This window comes from Natrix helvetica, assembly GCF_964273705.1.
Source record: "Natrix helvetica genome assembly, chromosome: 2".
Classification (NCBI taxonomy): Eukaryota; Metazoa; Chordata; class Lepidosauria; order Squamata; family Natricidae; genus Natrix; species Natrix helvetica.
In genome coordinates, this window is record NC_138552.1 from 161,431,875 (window position 1) to 161,452,967 (window position 21,093).

At 38.9% G+C, this 21,093-nt stretch overlaps 1 protein-coding gene across 2 annotated transcripts in view; it reads left to right on the forward strand.

Annotated features, from left to right (window-relative positions):
* LRRC1 (leucine rich repeat containing 1) overlaps positions 1-21,093 on the forward strand; it is a 116,908-nt gene that overhangs the window by 19,759 nt on the left and 76,056 nt on the right. For both annotated transcript variants that reach the window (XM_081944029.1, XM_081944030.1), the window contains exons 2-4: positions 4,595-4,712; positions 12,778-12,856; positions 15,072-15,161. In XM_081944029.1, coding sequence (XP_081800155.1) covers positions 4,595-4,712; positions 12,778-12,856; positions 15,072-15,161 — 287 coding nt within the window. The remainder of the gene's footprint in view (positions 1-4,594; positions 4,713-12,777; positions 12,857-15,071; positions 15,162-21,093) is intronic.

Genomic DNA, 21,093 nt, shown 5'->3' on the forward strand with positions numbered 1-21,093 from the left:
TAAGGATAAATCTATGTTTGCATTAATGAACTTCTAGCATATTACAAAAATTTCATTCAGTTACATAGAGTCGAAAATAGAGTAATAAGTCCCATGGCCCTTACTGACCTGCACAGCATCTCTGGTGCATATTTTCGTAACCCATGCAGCATCTCTCACATATTTGCACATACCATTCATGCCCTGCACCATCAAGCAGCCCTTCATTCACTCTCCCACCTGACAGTAGCCATCTACCTGCCTGCTGGCCTTGCACTTGCAACTTCCTAATGGCTTCTCAGCAGTGAATGGGGAAGCTGGCGGGAATCAAGGGAGGGAGGGAGTTTTCTGATACTCCTTGCCAGTTTCCCCCAAGGAAACTCAGTGTGAAGCCAGCTGGAAGTCAGAGGTCACCCCTGATCCCACTGCTTTTTTGCCCCCCATTGGTCATTGTGCTTCTCTGTTTAGATAAGATCATTTAAAAGATGATCCAATGGGGCAGGGCTTGCTTGATTTCTGATAAGTGAAAAATTAAATTAATCCTCTGCTTTGAAAAAGCTTCTCTTTTGCTATGCCTGTTTCTTATTGCTGGGAACAAATTGAATAGAATAAGAATTGTGGTGGCGCAGTAATTCCTTGATTTCTCAGCTAGAGGAAATACTGATCAGCTCATAATGCCATCAGCTGCAGTTCAAGGATCAGCAGCAAAGACAATCACAGGTTAGCTGAGCCCCCTTGAAGGACTGAGGTGTGGAAACTGTAGTGGTGTTGAAGCATCCCTAAAATTCTGCAAACGCAAATTGCAGAGCTAGTAGGGCTGATAATTTCAGGATATTGCATACCTGCATTACATTTATGTACCTTTGAAAATAAATGCACGTTTTGTTCTCCCTTCTTGACTGACTGCTTTCTAACGCTAGCTGCAATAATAAAAATTATAATTCACATTTTTTAAATTTTTATATATGGTACACTTTTATATAAAAATTACATTAAGAAGGCTTTTACTTACTACTAGGTAAATCTCGAAAATTTCTGAGGTAAGCTACAAAACATAGTATTAAGCCACATATTATATACTTCATTTTATTTCATGGATGCCAGTTACCTAGCTTCTGTTTCTGATAATTATATCAATTTAACGTTCAATCCAAGATTGTAACTGTATTTTGCCGCAAATCAGGTTAGAGGCAAGGATTTAGCTTACTTAAAGAGGAAAAAAGCACATTTGAACTGAGGTTCCAGTTTGCTTGTTTATATGAAATCTATAATCTGATGTTGGGTCTCATACTTGAGAATACAGATAGCAAATGATTGGCAGGATGTTTTTCTTGTCCTTATTAAGATTAGTAGTGACTTGTTCCTTTGGTTAGTACTAGAATTAAGTTTTGTTTGTACTGTAAGAATATATAATTGGTAGTTCAAGTGTTTCCATCCTTCCCCTGATAGATGATTCAACTGTTGAGCTGTTTTTTCCCCCCTTTATAATTATTGTCCTTTTTATTAAAAGTTACAGCACTGTTTTATACTCATTTTTTAACTCTCTAAGATTAAAGGTTGAGATATTATTTAAAACAATATCTTTGGATTCAGCGTTTGGTAATGCATTATATTTACTAAAGTATACTGAATGGCAATAACAATACTGTTATAAAAGTTGAGAAAATCTCTTTTTAAAAATTTGCCGACAATTTTAAATGATCTGATTGATTAAAACTTTGATTTTAGAAAGTTACAAATGAACAAAGGGTTGAAATAAATTTGAAATAAGATTTTGGAATTAATTGTAAGAATGCAAAAATTCTTTTATTTTGAATTCTTTTTAAAACAAACATAATAAGTTAAGACTTAAGAATTGGATGCTAGAGAGAACTAAAGATTATAATAATGGAAAATAATCAAACTCAAGTCAGTTACAGAATAAGGCAAGATATTTCAATATTTGACAAATTGAAGTATATTTTTGAACAATAACCCCAGAAATCAATTTTAAGAGTATTTGCCTATATATAGATGAACCTTTAAAAGATGTTATGGAAGAGGAACAAGTTTAACCTGATAGTATTTAGACTGATTTGAAGGTGAATTTAAGAATGACAAGCCACAAGAGTGATCTACAAAAGTAACCAGCTGATGTCTTAATATTTAAAAGTATATACAAATAACAAACCAAGAGAATGATCTGGAAACTATTTATATACACACCCATCTTATAACCAACTCTAGATGGCTCCAAATCAAAGTTGGGAGGTTTTAGAAAATTATTTGAAGGCACTAAAAAACAAGAAATATAAGGCAGGAATATAAAGTTGCTTTATTGGATCAAGGTTAAAATATACATATTGTTATCACTGGTAACCCTTAATGGACTTTTGCTGACAGACTGAAATGACAATGATTTATTTATAGAGAAGAGATGGGATATGGGAAGAAGATATCATTTATTAGATTTTAAGAAAAGATAATAAATTACTAAAATTGCTTATATTTGTGATGAAGGGGGAAATTACTTCTTTACATATTTTCTTTTTATTATATTCCTTTTTCTATCTTTTTATTTCTTTTCCTATTTCTTTCTCCTTTATGTCTCGGCTTATTTGAAATAAATTTGGGGACCCATCCACCATTATGTTATCCTTCTCTATCTCTCTAAGAGAGACATTAATAGGGAGAAAAGAATATGCAACATAGGATTTGCTGCTGGCAGGTACTATAATTTTAGTTGTAAACCCTTGATTAACTTTTGCAGATTGCTGGTTGTGCACTAATGCTTTTCTTCATGCCTTTGGATAGTCTTGAAATCAGGCTATGAGAGTCATAATTTGGTAGAAATATTAATAGTAACAGATATAATACTTCTGTTTAAAAGTGTGGTTTGTTTTTCATTAACAGAGAACTCAACTGCTCCCTATTAGCACCCTGTAGATGAAATTATTTAAGACAAATGATGCATGAGAAAAATAGCAAATGAAGGTCTACCGTCTGGTTCTGTGATTCTTACACTCTGTGATGAGTACCCTATTCATTGTGGGGAGATGAGCTCGCACTTGTATTATTAAAGCTACATGGTGCTCCCTGTGTGGGCTGTAATACTTGAACAATGTACCATATAATTTCAAGCAATAGGTGGTGAAAGTAGACGTGAATCACTTGAATAAAATCCAGAGATCAACTGGATTTTGATCTGTATCTTTGTTTATTAGATGTTGTTGTGCATGTGTGCACTCACACTATGCACAGATAAATATTTTATCTCGATGATATGAATGTGATATGAATGCCATAAAATTGTGTAAGCAACACAGACGTACTGAATTGGCTTTGGGAAGGCTTTAAGAAAGGCAGACAATACTACATCTACTTCTACATCAATTTTTTTGGTAACTTGAGATAGCGTAAGTGCCATTTACTTTACTTAATGTATTTATTGAGTTATAAGGTTGCCCAATTAAAAAAAAATATTCTGGGCAGTATAAAGTATTAAAAAGAGATAAAGTCATCAGATGATACGGGGAACACAAATGTCCCTCCATAGGATTAGAGCCCTTCAAGAACTCCAGTAGGTTGTGGGAGAAAGGCCAAATTTTAAGGACTTTTTAAATTACGGCAAGAGTGGCAGACATGTGAGTCCTAGGGAGGATGCCGTTCCAAAGGTGAGGAATAGCGACAGAGAAGTCATTCTTCTTAGATCCCATTAAATCAGGGGTGTCAAACTCAAGGCCCAGGGGCCAGATCCAGCCCATGGAGTACTTAGATCTGACCCGCAGGGCCACCCTGGAAACAGTCCATTTTCGCTGGCAGAGCTTTCGGGCCACCACAGGCACCCCTGAAACAAGTGACATATAGCTGGTCACCCTCACCCTGCCTCCCGAGGTCAAACACAACACTGATGCAGCCCTCAATGAAATCGAGTTTGACACCCCTACATTAAATGATGACCCTCTCTTAATGATGGGACCAAAAACTGCTGACTTATCAGATCGAACAGAACAAGATGATAGGGAGATAGAGGTATAAATGGCATCTTGACAGGTATGGGCAGTGAAGCAGAGTACACATTTTCCCATGTTTAGACTGCTATCTAAATAACTTCTCTTTAGTTTTATTTTTTTACTTTGCTGAGTACATTTTCAACATCATATATTCATTACGAAAGAACTACGAACATTACCTTACCTTTTAAACATATATTGTAGGAAATTCATTGCTTTATGCAGGTGGACTTTAGTTATGAGAACATATGCATACAGAGAGATGTAAATGAGCAATGATATGAATGTACATGTTGGCTAGGTCCTCCGGCAAAATTAAAATTGTTTTTTCCCCCTGGGGTCCATCAGATTTCAATGATACATGCGACTATACAAAAGATCATGGGATAATGATACCAAAGTAGAATCTATAATATTTTCTCACATTGATCTTGGAATTGATTTGTTTCCTCTCATGCTGAAACACGGGCTGATTATGACAAACTCAATTAACAGGATAATGCTAAATGTTCATCAGTGTTGGACATACTTCCCCGTCCTTATTCTTCTTCGTACGAAGCACCAAAGCTACCTATATATACATATATTGCATGTATTGAATGGAAAATTGTTTTCTTTTTCAGCCTTTTTTTCAACTTATAAAATTACGAAAACTTGGGCTTAGCGATAATGAAATCCAGCGACTTCCGCCAGAGATAGCAAACTTCATGCAGCTGGTAGAACTTGATTTGTCTCGAAATGGTAAGCATGAAAATGTGTAAATTTGTATTAGGGCTTTTTTTTACAGCACGGTTGAAAATGAGTCAGCCTTAATTATTGCACTATAGAATTAGTTGGCAAATAGGTTAATATACCTCTTCTCACTCTTCATGACTGACTTGGAAAAACAAACTATTAATATCCAAATGAAAAGCAAGCTAATGAAGGGCTTGCCTAACATAATAAGGCCCCATGTTAGCTTGGCATGAAATTGTCCCTGTCCATCCTTATTCTGTTTGAATAGATCTTAAGACTGGCCCAAGCCCTGCATTATTACTGTCTTTTTTATGCTGGCTTAACTGTGGCATGCAGTTTGCCACATAGCCACATTATTTGAGCAACAGCAGTTACTTTGCAGGACTGGACAAGCTTTATGCAGTGTGTTCATCAAATGACTGGATACACACTTTGCATAATGGGATTTTTTTTTTTTTAGTTTTTCCTTGGTGTATGGTATTAACAAGGTCGTTGGTTTTTTTGGGGGGGGGGGGGAGGATAGCGGGAAAAGTGTCTTGTTACAACTCAGCCACCTGCAAATTATTTAGTAAATACTGCCAAGCATGAGGCATAAAACCAGTCATTGTCTAGATTTTGCATTATTTCACATATTATTGTATACGAAGAGGGGAAAAGCTTATTTTAATTGATTTTTGTAGACAGTATGGGATAGGGGAACTCATAGTTTGAAATGTTTTTTTTTAAATTAAAGCTTGATGTGAGGTTAAGAACCAACAAATGGAAGAAATATGCTGCTGAACATACCTTGATCCCAAAAGATATTAGATAATATTATTTTCATTGTCATGTTCACCCAGAGCATCATGTCTAAGTTGTGGGATAGGCTGTACAAACGGTATGTTTCCCGTGAGTACTTTTGAGAAAAAAATTGGCAGATACATTTTGTTGGGATCATTTTAAAACATTCACAGTTGCTAAATATATTCCTGAGAATTGTATAACCAAAAGCCTACCCAGGTATTATTTAAACCAGATTTCCCCTTCATATAGTACTTCCACATTAAAAGCTGATATCTCGTATATTTAGAGATTGTTAGATTAGAAAATGATAATTTAAAGCGACAATGGAGGCTAGTAACCTTATCCGGTTGTTTTTAAACTGCTTTTAAAATTCTTTACTGTGACCCAGCATCTTTGCTCTTTGTAGATACAGTGATATTTGTACCCACCAAATTTTACATGCCTGTTTTTATTTTGCTTCAATGTTCTCTTTTACACTTTGAGTTCAGAAGTATTTTTTTTTATCACTTGGGCATACAAACCATGGTCCTAGACCACATGTGCCTCTTATTGTCATTTGTTTATTAGATTTCTTTCACACCTTTTGTCCAGGAGCTCTTTATTTGATCCCCATAGGAACAACTTCATAGGGCAGATGAGCTTGAGTGTAATTGGCTGGCTTAAAGTCACCCAGAGAATTTTCCTGGCAGAAGACAGAATTAAACATGTGTTCTTCCAAGTCCTATTCCAGGATTTCAGCCACTACATTTAAGTATCTTTCTTGGCTTAATTTGAAAAAATAAAACCCCTTTAATCATTCAGTAACATGATAAACACTAGCCCTTTCCCTGCTGTCTACTGCATAGGGAAAATAGAAGAGACAAGGAAGAAGACTCTTAAGAATTAGTTCTCCATCGTTTGTTCACTTCAGCCCTGCCCAGAGAGTAGCTGGCAACAATTAAAACCTTGACAAAAAATGTACATTTTTAAAAGAAGTTGTCTTCCTTTGACCAATCCTTCCCATACCCATTATACAAGGATAGTTATTGTATTTCCTTTCCTCATCAATACAATAATTAGTCTTGATCTTTATAACTGCTCTGACACTTTCTTTAAGTCCTTTTCTTCTCAAGGGTCTACATTTGGAAACTACCTGACCAAAATTCTGGTTTTATGAGAACTGGAAGTAGGTTTTGCTAGCCGTTGTGGATATAGTGATATTTGTATTCTAGTTATAATGAAATCATCCCATTGGGTGATCTTACTGCCATTTTAAAAAAAGAAGTATTGTAAATATTTTACTGAAGACATTAAAGGAGGACATTTTAAATATTGCTGAGTAATGTGCTTTGTGTTGAGCATTTGCTATAATTATTATTCTTTTTTTCTGCTGTAAGCTTTTCCTATTTTAGGCATTTTTAAAATGTGGCTACAGTGTAATATTTCACTTATCAGCTATTTCATTATGAGCTTCTTTGTGTGTTGCCTGCTGTCTTAGTACTTAGAATTACACTGAGCTTCTTACTGAAGTAGCTTCACAGCAAAAATACAATTGAGCTTCATAGATTTATTGTTCAGGGTAAATGTTGGAAATATATGATATTTCTTAGGAACTTTCTTTACTTCCATGTTATTTGTATTTAATTAAAAATTCTTCATTTACAGGTATTTCAGGTAGCATAATTAAGGGTGTGGAATATTTCTTAATATCAAAGAGAATATGTATGTAAGATACAAATCTAACTATATATACATACAGGCACATTTTGAAAACAATGAAAACATTAACTAGATGTTTTGTGCAGAATGCCATGAACCAGCACATTTTAATAGCAGATATTAGTAATTACTAATAGTTCTACAAGCTTGTACCATAAGTAATTGTATATTCTACCCGGTTTGTGAATCTTTTACACGGTTGCGTTGCCAAATACAGATTTTCTTTTAAAAAGCTGCAAAGAAGTACTTCTTCCTTCTGAGACTAGTCCTGTTTTCATCCTTAAAAGCTGACTGTTTCGTGTGGTTTACTCAGGAGAATCCTTCAAAATTAAAAAAAAGTTAATTTGATTCAGATTAATTCTAACAAGAATATGGATTTGGGAAAGGAGAGAATCTCAGGTAGAAAGTATCACATTGCCCTGAATACGAGACTGAAGAAAGCAGAAAAGGTGTCAGAATTCCTGTTGGCTTCCCCATTTACTTTGCTTATGGGAAGCTTGCAGGGAGAAAGTTAGTGGGGAAGCCAGCAGGAAGTTGCAAGTCCAAGGCAGCAGACAGATAAATGCTTCTGCTGAGTTGGAGGAAGGTGTGAGGAATTATGACATTGGCTGGGAAATTGTCACAGAACATTGAAGCTGAAGATCACATGACCACAGCATCCAGTAGCATGGAAGCAATCACAACATCCCCAAATCCATTCTCTCAGGAATCATGGATCCTGGATTTTGGACATATACTGTACACATTTGCCCAATTAAGGGTCATGATACCAATGATTTTTGTAGTATATAGATGTCAGACTTTGTTTTCATTTGGGTAACTTAGCAAAACATGTTAAACTACTTTTCCTTAACTACAGGTTAACACATTAGTTAGTTCTAGTTCAAACTTTATACCAGGCCTAACCATAAGAGTTTTGTGTGCTGTACTAATCATGTTACTCTGGATAACAATTAAAATTTTGATTGGCAAACCCAAGTTACAATTCCCTCATTTGATAATGCTGTTTGTTGGTGTTACATTTGTTTAAAGGATCTTGAAAAGTTCTCTTTTGTTTATATCAGTGGTGGGTTGCAAATATTTTTACTACCGGTTTGGACTCGCTCATGTTTGTGTGCGTACTTCAGTGGTCGGTTTCAACAATTTTTAGAACTTCTTCTGTAGGTGTGGCCTGCTTTGTGGGAGTGGCTTGCTGGCCATGTGACCAGGTGGGAGTGGATTGCCGGCCATGTGACTGATTGGGAGTGGCTTGGCAGTCATGTGACTGGTGGGCATGGCCAACTTGTAAAATGTGGTGAAACTCACTTAACAACACTCTTGCTTAGCAACCAAAATGTTGGCTCAGAAACTGTGGCATTTGAAGCACGCAAGTCTTAAAGCTGTCAAGTTACAAGACCCCTAAACCTTTAGGAAAAAAAAAACCAGGGGTGTTCAAACTTGACAGCTTTAAGACTTGTGGACTTCAACTCCCAGAATTCCTCCTCTCACTCTTCATGTTCATGATGTGTGGATGGGCGGGGGGAGGGAGCTGGAACCGATTCTAAATGGCACTGTACATTTGTGGAACCTCTTCTATAGAAGAGGTTAGAACTGGCAGGAACCCACCCCTGGTGCATTTGCACGCGCATCCAGGTGGGTGGTTTGGGCCTCCTGCCACTCCTACTACCAGTTCGGCCGAACTGGGCTGAACTGGGAGCAACCCACCACTGGTTTATATGTATAAAAAAATTAATTGATCAATAGAAGAAAGGAATCCTGTAGTAAACGCTATTCTAGTTTAATTGTAATGAATTAGCTCAAAAGCCAGAAAAACAGCTAAACCTTTGAGATCTTTAAATCTCTTCAACGAGCAAACTGTAAAAAGAGGAAATTTTAGATTTTACAGAAGGGCAAAGTTTTGAAAAAATCCAGAATCTCTATTACTGTTATTTAAATCTGTAATGGTTAGAAATCTGGGAAGAGAATCAGATGTCCACATTAGGCTCCACCTAGTGGCACTTAAGCTAGGTCCATAAGTGTGGTTATTAAGTTCCAAGGATGCACTGTTATATGTTTGAAAATATAGACATCCAGCTGGACTTAAACATCTCTCCATCTGCAAGGAAAACATATATGTTCCCTGGAAGATGGAAATAACTATAGAAATGTTATGTTATATTATTTTATGTTAAGTAATGTTTTATGTTACGTTTTGCTATGTTATGTTTTATGTTATGTTATAAAACAAACTAGAATTAAACTTGGTATATTAAAACAAATATTCTGAACATCTTAGAGCTGTCCTAATAAAGCTGTAATTGTAAGAAGGATACTAAAATGTTTCTTGCAGCCACCATGGCTTAGTATGCCTTTTTAATATTCTGAATTACCTTTGCAAAATTTCATAAAAGACTATTACTTCTTTTCAAGAAACACTATCTCTGCTGATAATAGCCTAGCATAGGGAATTTTTCTTCCCTTCTTTTTCCTGTTCCCATTCTCTGCTTTCATTGTTTAGGATGATAAAGAATGCAACAGCCCCTGGTGAACCATTGTACAATTTTATTTTGCAAGTTATCTAAAGCCTTAAATATAAATTTATGCTGGGGTTAAATCTATGCGAGGGAAAAAAAAAAGAAATTTCCACCTGGGTACGGTGTAGTTTAGGTTTTGCTTATAGAAACTTCACAGGAAGTCAAGAAAGTGTGCTGGATAAAGCATAGTGGAATTGCTCCAACCACGTTCTTCCCTACCTTGGTTCAGATAACAGGGGGTTTACTTGCCATGTTCAATTTTGTGGGATTTTAGTGAGGCAGCATGAAGTAGTAATGTCAGACTATCTTTCTTATTAGAGTCCCATGCTGCACTGTAGGTAGGTTTTCATCTGTGACTGCAATTCACATTTTAGCTGTGATTCTCTTAGCATTAAGTGTATGGAGAGAAACGTGTGTCCTCGTATTTATAATCCTGCTTGCATGGCATTTTTCCCATTAGCCATGCTAACTTTCAGTTGACGGGAGTGCCTGTTTACACCATCCTGCGTCATAGAGCTTATACTTTATAGCCTTACGGTTTAGCAGTGCCAGGGTATCCACTGCCAAAGCATCTGGTCGGTCACATGTATAAATAAAAGCATTCTGTGGTGCATAGGACAGAATGGGTCCTGCACATTCAAGGGAATTGGATCGATTAACTAGCACCATTAAACATTCTTTGACCCGGTTAGCTATAGAACAGATAAACAGGTGCACATCAGTCTATTTGATCCATACTTAATAAGACATTTCCCAATTATTCTACTTAGTACTGCTACCATCCCCAACTATTGGCTTTTGGAAGAGTTTGCCAAAATTCAATCCTGATACATTTATTTTCCTTAAAATTAAAGTTGTTAATTGAGAGTAAGATGTTAAAAATTCTTGTTAGGACAAGTTGACAGTGTTCAGAATCTGTGTTCTCTGGAAGTGAAAATTCTAAATACAGATGAAGAGTTTTAAATTAATTTATTTTGTTTCTTTATTAGATTTATATGACTAGCAAATCAGAAAATCTAAAATTGGCTTATATAATTGTTTATTTTTAAATAAAAATAAGCAATCAGGATGCAAATGATATAAATGAAACTGTGTGTCAGGGTTCCGACCGATGCCCTAATTAAATCATGAGCAGGTCAGGAATGCTTCCCCAGTTGACACTATGCTGTAGGGGGGTTTCTTTCTTTGTGGTCACAACGTAGACTCTGATTTCTTTGCTGGTAGTGTTGGTAATAGGATAAGTTACTATAAAGTTGTCAAAAGATTGTCAAATTAATACATATGAAATTCTTGGAATACTTTAGGCCCATGTAAAATCTGATTTTTTTCTTAATACTGCTTGTACGTGCTGACTATGGCTAGATCCATACCATATGTAACAAGCCACTCATGATTTAAGACACTGCCTACACCCACTCGGTTCATTCAATAAATCATGATTAAAGCAACCTCAGCTTAATGTGATATGTGAATCAGGCCTATGACTATTGTCAAACAAATAAGCTAACTATGTTCCTCTATGATTGATGTATGGAATTCTAAATACTCATATATTAAATCTGATACAGCTAGTCTTTGACTTACAACTGGTAATTGTTTGAAGTTATGATTATGATTACCGCAGATCATAACTTTGATTCATATGACCCAGAGTAAAAGTTCTGACAATTGGACCCCTTCAATGGTCACATGACCAAAGTCTGGGCACTCAGCTACACAGACACATTTACTGTTGTTTACAGTGTCCCACAGTCATGTGACCATGTTTTACAGTGGCTTTGCAAAAACTGGCACTTTCGATTTTTGGTAAAACTATACCCATAGCAAAACATTGGTTCACTTAATGACCTGTGGGGACTGCTTAATGACTCCTGAGGTGGACTATGCTATACCGCCAAATCCTAAAGACAATAGTATGCTTCTTTTTTTTTGCGCTAAAGGTTGACTTACATTTATCAAGCCTATTTAATATATTTTCTCTGAATGCTATTTTGTAAAAGTCATGATCAATTTGTCATGATTAAATCAAGTTTATGATTACAACTAAAGAACAGAGTATTAAAAGAAAATAAAACCAGAAAGATAAAATTAATGAAATAGAATTAATAAGTCTGGCAATTTAATTGTTGCCGCGCTTTCACAGAATTTGGCTATTCTGTGGGAGAAAGGAAGTTTGGAGATTGGCAATAGATAGTTCATTTAATGTTCTTCTCTCCTTCCTGAGAGATACTGCAGCAGGGGTAGTATGTGATGTTGGTCCAGAATCCCTGTACAATTGCGGTGAAACTATAAATGTTATGTTTTTTTATTTCCCCAGAGTCACATGGGTAGTTTCTGTTCTGTTAGTGCAGCAGCCCCCAACCTTTTGGGCACTAGGGACCAGTTCCATGGAGAAAGGTTTTTCCGTGGACCAGAGGGATGTGATTTCGTGTGCTACCTGCATCCGGCAGATGGGCTTCTCTTGTTTGTGTGAAATGGTTTCTGGCATGCTGTGAAATGGTGCCGGTCCACGGATTTGTGGTTGGGACCCCTGTTTTAGTGAGCATTTGGTGAATTTGCCCTGCAGATGTAAGCTATTTATTACTGGCTTCAAAAAAGTCCTTATTCAGCTTGTGAAAAGTTAATAGTTGTATGCATCTTGTGGATTGCCAAATGCTTTTTGGTATTAGCATTGTGCTGTTACAGGAAAGACCTTAATTTGGTATTTAGTATCATTTAACTTTTTTCAGGGACTGCCTTTTTTCCCTGGTCAAAAGCAGAAGAGAGAAGTAGGTCTATGGCAAGCTTGGAGCACCTTAATTTGTTGATTCACCACTAATGGTGAATCATGGTAACAAGCAATGATGTTTCAGAATCAGTGGAACCAGGCCATTAGGAAACAGAGTTGTCTTCAATCAATATATAGTATAGTTACTGTGCCCTGCTCTTACTTCTGCTTTGGGCATGCCGGTCTTGAGCTTAAGCATTGTAATAGGAACTCTTTTTGGATCCGCAAATATGGTCCTTAAACATTTGATTTTCTGATTGCAGGAGATAACTCATATTAGATCATTCATATTTGATTTTCTCTCCTACAGATATTCCAGAAATCCCTGAAAGCATCTCTTTTTGCAAATCATTACAGGTAGCAGACTTCAGTGGAAACCCTCTTACAAGGTAATCTTTGTAATTTATAGAAATGTGAATCCTTTCCAAAACATTAAAAGTGTAAAATTGTCTTTTTCAGTTTTATCTATCTTCTTCAAATAATAGATTTGATTCTACTAAACAAAAGTTGGTGTTTATAGTAAAATGAAGTTGCTGTTGCCCCAAGAAAAATGTAATGGTATTCAGACATGTTAAAAATTGTGATGGTACTAAACTCATCAACAAAAGGAAAACATGAATTAAGGAATCAATATAACCTCAACTTTGATAAGCATAGCAATAAAGAAAAAAAAGGGGAAAATTTCATGCTACTCAGATCTGAGGACACCTATGACTTACAAATAGATACTTGCGATCTCCAGTCGCTGGTTGGAACTCACCAATGATATAGAATCCGGAAAAATTCTTAAGCAGCTTCAGATGTCATAGGGAAGCTGATAGATGTCTCAGGACTATTAATTAATATCTGATTAGCACATGTATATAATTGTAGTTCTGGGGAATACTTCTGAGCAAAAGATAATAAGATGCCTCAGTATTTAATTATTAGTTTGACCATTTAGTTTCAAAACAAAAACAACAACAACAACAACCCAAAACCATCTGAAATGCTACTTTTGCTGCTGAGAATCGATATGAGAGATGACTATACTAACTAATCGTCCTGGAGAACAAACTCTGGAAAGAAAATTGGCTGGCAGATGTCACTGTATTTCTGGTAATTCAATGTGGTGCTTCATTGCCTCCCACTCATTAAAAGTTCTTCCCTGATTGAGACAAACAGTGCAGCCCAGACAAGTTAAAACGTTCCCTATTCTATCCATTTTACTAAGAGCTAATTGCTTCCTGTTAAGTACCAAGAACAGGGCTGATAAATTGGCTCCTTGGAGACAATATCTCATGTGGAAAGAAAGCAGTTGCAATTCATAATTTCATAAGAAGTTATAGCCAATGCAGACAACCTGTGGCCACCAATCCCTTCTTTTTTTCATGGTCCCCAAACCCTCTTCTGATCACACTGTCAATTTCAGGGTATACTTACCAAAAACCCATGTCAATGTTTTAGGTGGGATACTCACTAAAATAGTTACGTTCCTTTGAAAATAGGTTTGGCATACTTAAACCAAAGTTCTTTCCTTGAGAACTTTAATAGAAATATTTTTAAAGCCAGAGGTGACTCAGTACATTTTGCATAATTGCCCCATCTATTTGGCTTACTTTTCTCTCTGCCAATTGCAAATCCTGGTCGTCAAACAGTTGTCTATTCTTGCTCTGAAAGTTGATATTTAATATGCAGGTGTCCCTGTTTTAAAATGAGCTCTTACATAGAGTAACCACTGTCATCACACGAAAGACCAATAAATGTTTAATGCTTGACTTGGGCTAGTCTGTTGGGATTTACTACTTAACAACCTTTACTACATGGGTGTAGGAGAGAATATCTGTCAGGTGTGAAGAACCAGAAATGAGACCAGGAATTGATCAGAGTGACAGGTTTCATGGCTACTTGTTTATTGACAGGAATCTCACTAGAATGATGCAAGCACTGCAGAAATTACTAGATAAATACAGCAAGGCTTTAGGGCAGATTTTCAGCCACTTCCTCCCCACCAGCAATTCAAAGCTAGCCAGCCTTTTCATTCCTCCTCTCAAATAAGCTCCAGATTCCATCAATATCCTTGCTTATATTGTTTTGAAAAAATAATTATAAGAAAAGTGATTCTCTTCTTTGGTCTGGTCTAAGCTGACCCCAGGTTCTAGTCTTACCTTAGGCATGCAAGCCACCTGGGTGACTGTGGGCCAACTCATGGCACAGGGTTGTTATTGTGAGGGGAAGAGGAGAAGGAAGGAATATTATGTATGTTTAATGCCTTGAGTTATTTATAAAAATAATAAAGGCAGGATAAAGGGAAGGGAAGGAATGGAACTTTCCAAAGACCCAGTTAATTCTAAATCATATATCCACAAATATTTGTGATAAACCAAGCATATTTTTCATATTATGAATACAATCTAGAGTTTTAAGGCTTGCTGTGGATTTATGATTTTAATTCTATTCATGTCGCCAGGAGTGTTTGCTTCCTGCTTTATAAATTTCCAACTAAAACCAAATATACTATTTCCAGTAAATAAACTTGAAACGTTAATAATGCCAGGTTTCCTTCCAGAAAACTGAATTTACTCTTTGTCATTCTCAAGGATAAGTTTTACTTTTTCTCTATAGGTTGCCCGAAAGCTTTCCTGAATTACAGAATTTAACATGTCTCTCTGCGAATGACATCTCTCTTCAAGCATTACCTGAAAATATTGGAAAGTAAGCTTTTTCACTTACAGAATGTTTGAAACCTAAAATATGTCACAAATGGACTTTAGATATAAATTTAGATCCTCATGAATATTTCAGACAACAGTCCCTCCAGACCAAGGGCATTGTTAATATCCTGGATCATTTGCACCTGGAGTAGTGGGTCTACTAAAAATGTCATGAGGAATCTCCATTTCAGCTTCAACTTATGAAAGGCATCCAGCACTATTTCAGTCTAGAATCCTCCTTTTGCTGAGGTTTTAAATATATTCTTTTCTATATATAATGAAAGTATGCTGCCCTTCAATAAACATATGTAAAACCTATAAGCATAAACAGTAAAAAACAGGAAATGTCAAAATGACATGATGCAGATAACAGATGTCTTACATGAAAATATAAACTTACAATTCTTCTGCATATAATTTACATGTTGGTCTCTTTATGTTCATGTTTGTTGATGTTTGGTAGAAATAGCTGCGTCACTGATTTTTCCTTGTTATTTCAGCTGTTTCTTTTTGAAATTGTATCTTAAATAGCATTCAGGGTGGACACTTTGTAAAGTATGTTAGTGCAGGCAAATCACTTTTCTTATAATATTAACACAGTCACGTATGCGGCTACTTCAGAGTCTGTCGGCATGCAGCTTCATTTCATTTCCTGGTGGTACCGACTGAAGTTGTCCCAACCAAGGACAGTCTCTGCAAGTATTCCAGAAAACACCACATTGCTAAGATAGTGCAACTTTCTCTGTGAAGCACATCTTTCTAAGATTTTGCAGAGCTCTTCCTTACGTTTGAAAAAAGTTGTCCTTTTGACCAATATGTTAGAAGTTAGATAATCTGTAGCCATCAGCACGAATTTCTATTCATTTATTCTTGCAACAACTATTCTTATGAGATACAAAAGCAGGGCCTCCTTCCAAATTGTGATTGTTTCTGATGGACAGAATATTTGACATCTCTTGAGCAGTTTTGAAAGTACTAAATTCAGAATTTGAGAGTACAGTATAGACAGGGAAATATAACATTGTCTAACATATGAGGAACGGTTGCAGGAACTGGGTATGTCTAGTTTAATAGAAAGAAGGACTAGGGGAGACATGATAACAGTGTTCCAATATCTCAGGGGTTGCCACAAAGAAGAGGGAGTCAAACTATTTTCCAAGGCACCTGAGGGTAGAACAAGAAGCAATGGGTGGAAACTAATCAAGGAAAGAAGCAACTTAGAACTGAGGAGAAATTTCCTGACAGTTAGAACAATTAATCAGTGGAACAGTTTGCCTCCAGAAGTTGTGAGTGCCCCAACACTGGAAGTCTTTAAGAAGATGTTGGATAGCCATTTGCCTGAAACGGTATAGGGTTTCCTGCCTAGGCAGGGGGTTGGACTAGAAGGCCTCCAAGGTCCCTTCCAACTCTACTATTGTATTGTATTGTATTGACTATAGTAACCCTAACATGCTGGGTGCTGCCAGAAATCAACGTCTTCAGTATTCCAGTTTGAGGGGCAGGAGCCAGATAGAACTCAATGTATGATTAATAAATGTCTAATACATCCAAAAGACGTCTGGCTCACTAAAACAATTGTTTTTACATGCCAGTCTGTTAAATGCATATTTCTGAACCTTAGTGTTTCTTAACAATAATATTAGACTAATTGGTTACTTTTGATGATGATTTTGTTCAAGTTTGCTGTCATTGTTACTGTTCATGATCTTATCCCCAAACCCATAAATCCATCACATCTTCATCCAATCTTCTTCGCCCATGCTGGCATTTCCACCCATTTAGATCCGGTCAGATGCAGAGGTGCGGAGACAAAAGATGACCTTGGGCTTCTAGAAAGGAATGACAACAACACATTCTACAATTCTACTCCTTTCTATTCCCCCTCCCAATTACTACACTAATGAAACAGCATAGGAAAATAATAGAGTGTGTGGCAGGCCGTTTCCTGAAAAGAGAATAACATAAAAGTTAACATAACAAAATTAACCACCTCTCCCCCCTCCCCCCAGGGGGACCCTTTGGCTTATTGGGAAACTTCTCATGGAATTGTTTTACTAACTTCTCCACTTTTAGGTTCCAGCTTTTCACCCAAGTAGCTTCAGACAAAGGGTAACCCTTCCAATGCACTAAATACTGTAAGCGACCCCTATTCAGCCTGGAGTCTACGATTTCTTCCACCTCATATTTTGTTTCTCCTTCTATCACTACAGGAGGAGGCAAAGCTTGGGTGGATGCTCTTATGCTGGACCCAATTACTGGCTTCAACAAGCTACAATGAAACTCTGGGTCAATTTCCCCTAGACTTCTGGGTAGACTGAGTTGAACTATAACTGGGTTAACTATTTTCACTATTGGGAGTGGACCAAATTCCTTGCTAGGCATTCTTAATCTCATGTACTTGGTAGATACAAAAACTTTGTCCCCCACATGAAAGGGGTTTTGGAGAGAGCGGTGTTTATCAGCTTGCTTCTTGTAGGCTTCTGCCGCATCTGCTAGAGCAGTGATGGCGAACCTATGGCACGCGTGCCACAGGTGGCACGCGGAGCCATTTGTCAGGGCACGCGAGGCGCTGCCCTGTTAGCTGGCCAGTGCGCACGCACACGCTGGCCAGCTGAGTTCACCCCTTTTAAAGCCATTTTCGAGGGCGAAAAGAGCCCCCCCCGCCCCCTGGAGGCCCTCAGGAGGCTTCATGAGCTTCCCTGAAGCCTCCGGAGCGCAAAAACCCGGCCCTATGGGCAAACCGGAAGTTCGGGAATGCACTTCCGGTTTGCTCGGAGGGTCGTTTTGAGCACTTCGAAGGCTTCAGGGAAGCCTCCTGAAGGTTCCTGAAGCTCCGGAGGGCTTCCCGGGGGGTCAGGGGAGGCTGTTTTCACCTTCCCCATGCTCCTATAAAGCCTCTGGAGCCTGGAGAGGGCGAAAAAAGCATGCAAAAATGGGGGTGTTGCGCCTGTAGTGCACGCATGTGCACTGGGGAGGATGTCGCGCATTGCATTATGGGTATGGCACGCCTGCACACGACCCCCCTGCGCTCCCCCCACTTATGGCACGCGAGGCAAAAAAGGTTCACCATCACTGTGCTAGAGCCTTCTTCGTATTTTCTCATCTTTTTTTAGTGTGTCCATTCATTCATTCAGAAACATGAAGAAGGGAGGTTCTCTAGGCAGCTCAGGCATGGCAACAAATTCCATGCCACTTGTAATCTGGAAAGGAGTTAATCCAGTGCTGCTGTGGACCGAATGAATCATTGTACGCCACTTCGGCGAAGGGTAGCAAGTCCAACCAGTTGTCTTGCTGATAGTCCACATAACACCGGATGTATTGTTCCACCACCACATTGGCTCTCCCTGCTGCACAGTTCATGCTGGGATGAACCTCTGAGTTCAGTTCTTGTGTGGACCCAATGGATCTCAGGACCTCTCTCCAGAACTTAGCTGTGAACTGGACCCCGCAGTCTGAAATGATCCTCTTGGGCAATCCGTGCAGGCGATAAATGTGTTTCACAAATATTTTCGCTAATTTCTTTGCGGACGGCAACCCTGAGCAAGTGATGACGTGTGCCTGCTTGGAAACCAAATCAATAACTGTCCAGATTACTTTATTCTCACTGCTGTCTGGGAGTTCGATGATGAAATCCATTGCAACCTCTTCCCATGGTCGGTTAGGTCTGGCCACTCGTTGTAATAGTCCAGGGGACTTCTCTGGCAGTGGTTTCATCGTTGTGCAAGTAGCACACCTTTTTAAATAATCTTCCACCTCCGTTTTCATCTTTGGCCACCAAAATTGATGCCTGGGGAGGTGGAGCGTTTTTAGGAATCCAAAGTGGCCTCCTAGTTCAGCCTCATGGCTTCGCTGTAGAACTTCCAGCCTCAACCCTGTGGAGACGTACAGTTTTGACCCCTTCCAGGCTAATCCATTTTCCATCTTTAGGATATCCTGCTTATTGTTGAGCCACTGGTCTGTTGGGAGTGCCAATTTCATAGCTGTCATCAGCTTATCATGGCTTCAGTTAGTGACTTGGGCTGTCTTTTGGTGAGAGGAAGAAATTATGGGATGAACAACTTCTCCCTTCTTACTGTCGTACTGTGGTTTTCTCGACAAAACATCCCCCAACAAGGTTTTTGGTACTTGTTGGATCCCTGGGGTTTTTGTCTCTGCTATAGGTTCTGGGCTCTTGGGTTCAATCGTCCCTGGGTGGCCCTTTTCCTCCACCAGTAGTAGCAGCCCAAACACAATCAACAATTTCCTACTGCCGTCTTCCCACTTTATCGTAGGCTTCCACTTGTCAAGCCATGCAAGTCCCAAGATAATATTTTCTGGCACCTCTGGAGCCACAATGAATCTGAGAAGCTCATAGTGGCGTCCCACTTGTAACTTTACCAGTTCAGTTATTAGCGTGGTTGGGGCCCATCCAATTAGTGTTCCATCTACCTGCTCAACCTGAATGGGACAGGCTAGAGGTCTTGTGTGTATGCTTAGTTGCTTGACAATTGACATGCTGATTAAGCATCGAGTGCAACCGGTAACCACAACTGCTTCAACTTCCCCTTCTATCCCCCATTTCGGGTACTTGGAGGTTGACTTGGAAGGCAAAGGGGCGGATGGGTACACTCATCATTGGGTCATTTTCGGCATTTTCCTCCTCTGAGGCCTCCCCATTGGTATGACTCTTCGTCACCTTAGGTTGGGGATCCTCTTCCAGAGGTTGTTGGCCCAGATGAATCTTTTCTGGTGGCATTTGGGGCCTTCTCTTTACTGCTATGGCAGTTGGTGTGCACGTTTGTGGCATTGGGGCTGGAGCCAAGCACTCTGATGCTCTGTGGCCAGGTTGACAGCAATGGTGGCATTTTATTGGCCCCACGAGGAAAGGAAACTAGTTACATCTCTAAACTTAGGAACCACCTCATCACATTGTTCTGCTATCCATCCTACAGTTTCCCCCTCATTCATCCCTTCTTCCATTGTTGAGAACTCTTCTCTGTAGAAAGGTGGGGCATTGCAGGTGAGACTGGACTCTGTGGGGACGGGTCAATCCCTGGTTTGGCCACTGCCCAGTTATCTGCCATGGTGCCATCTGCTGAGGGAGGGCAGGTGACCACTGGCATTCCTTCCATCCATGATCTGGGGTTAAAACCCATCCCGGGGTTGCCTGATTCACAGGTTGCAGTTCAACCAATGATGGCTGGCTAGGGGGGTGGGGTTATGTGCCAAGGCCCCCTCTGCTGGCTTGGAGGATTTTGCCATGTTGATGGCCAAGCAGGTGCCCAGTAGCATCTCTGCCATCCATGACCTGGGAAGAAAGCCCAATTTGGTGGTGCTTGATTCACAAACTGCAGCCCAATTTCCAGTGGCTGGCTAGTGAAAGATGCTGGCCAAATCCCTTCTTGCTGGCTGGGTTGAATTTCCCATTTTGATAGGGAATCTGTCTTCAACTCAGTTGTAGGATAATGGGTCATTTCATTTATCGCTGTTTGGAAGGAGTAATTATCTCCACTCCAGTCCTCCACACACATGCACACTTGATGCCCGCTATGCGTGCATGCACAGTATTAAAAAAATTGCTTCTGTGCTTGCACAGAAGCAAAAAACAAGATGGCACCCCCAAGAGAACCGGTTTGGGGGCTTGGCAGGCCAAGTTACTAACTACTTGGCCAAACTGGTCTGAACTGGTAGGATCCCACCTCTGATGGAAGGCTGAATCAACCTTGAGCCAGTCAGAATCAAACTGCCAAACTGCAGTCAGCTGGCAGTCAGCAGAAGTAATCTTCAGTACTGCATTCTAACCACTGCGCCACCACAGCTCATATATTGCCCCCAACAAACTGGGTCCTCATTTTACTGATCTCGGAAGGATGGAAAACTGAGTCAATCTTGAACCGGTTGGGATTGAACTGTTGACGATGGGCAGAGTTAGCATGCAATACTGCATTCTAACC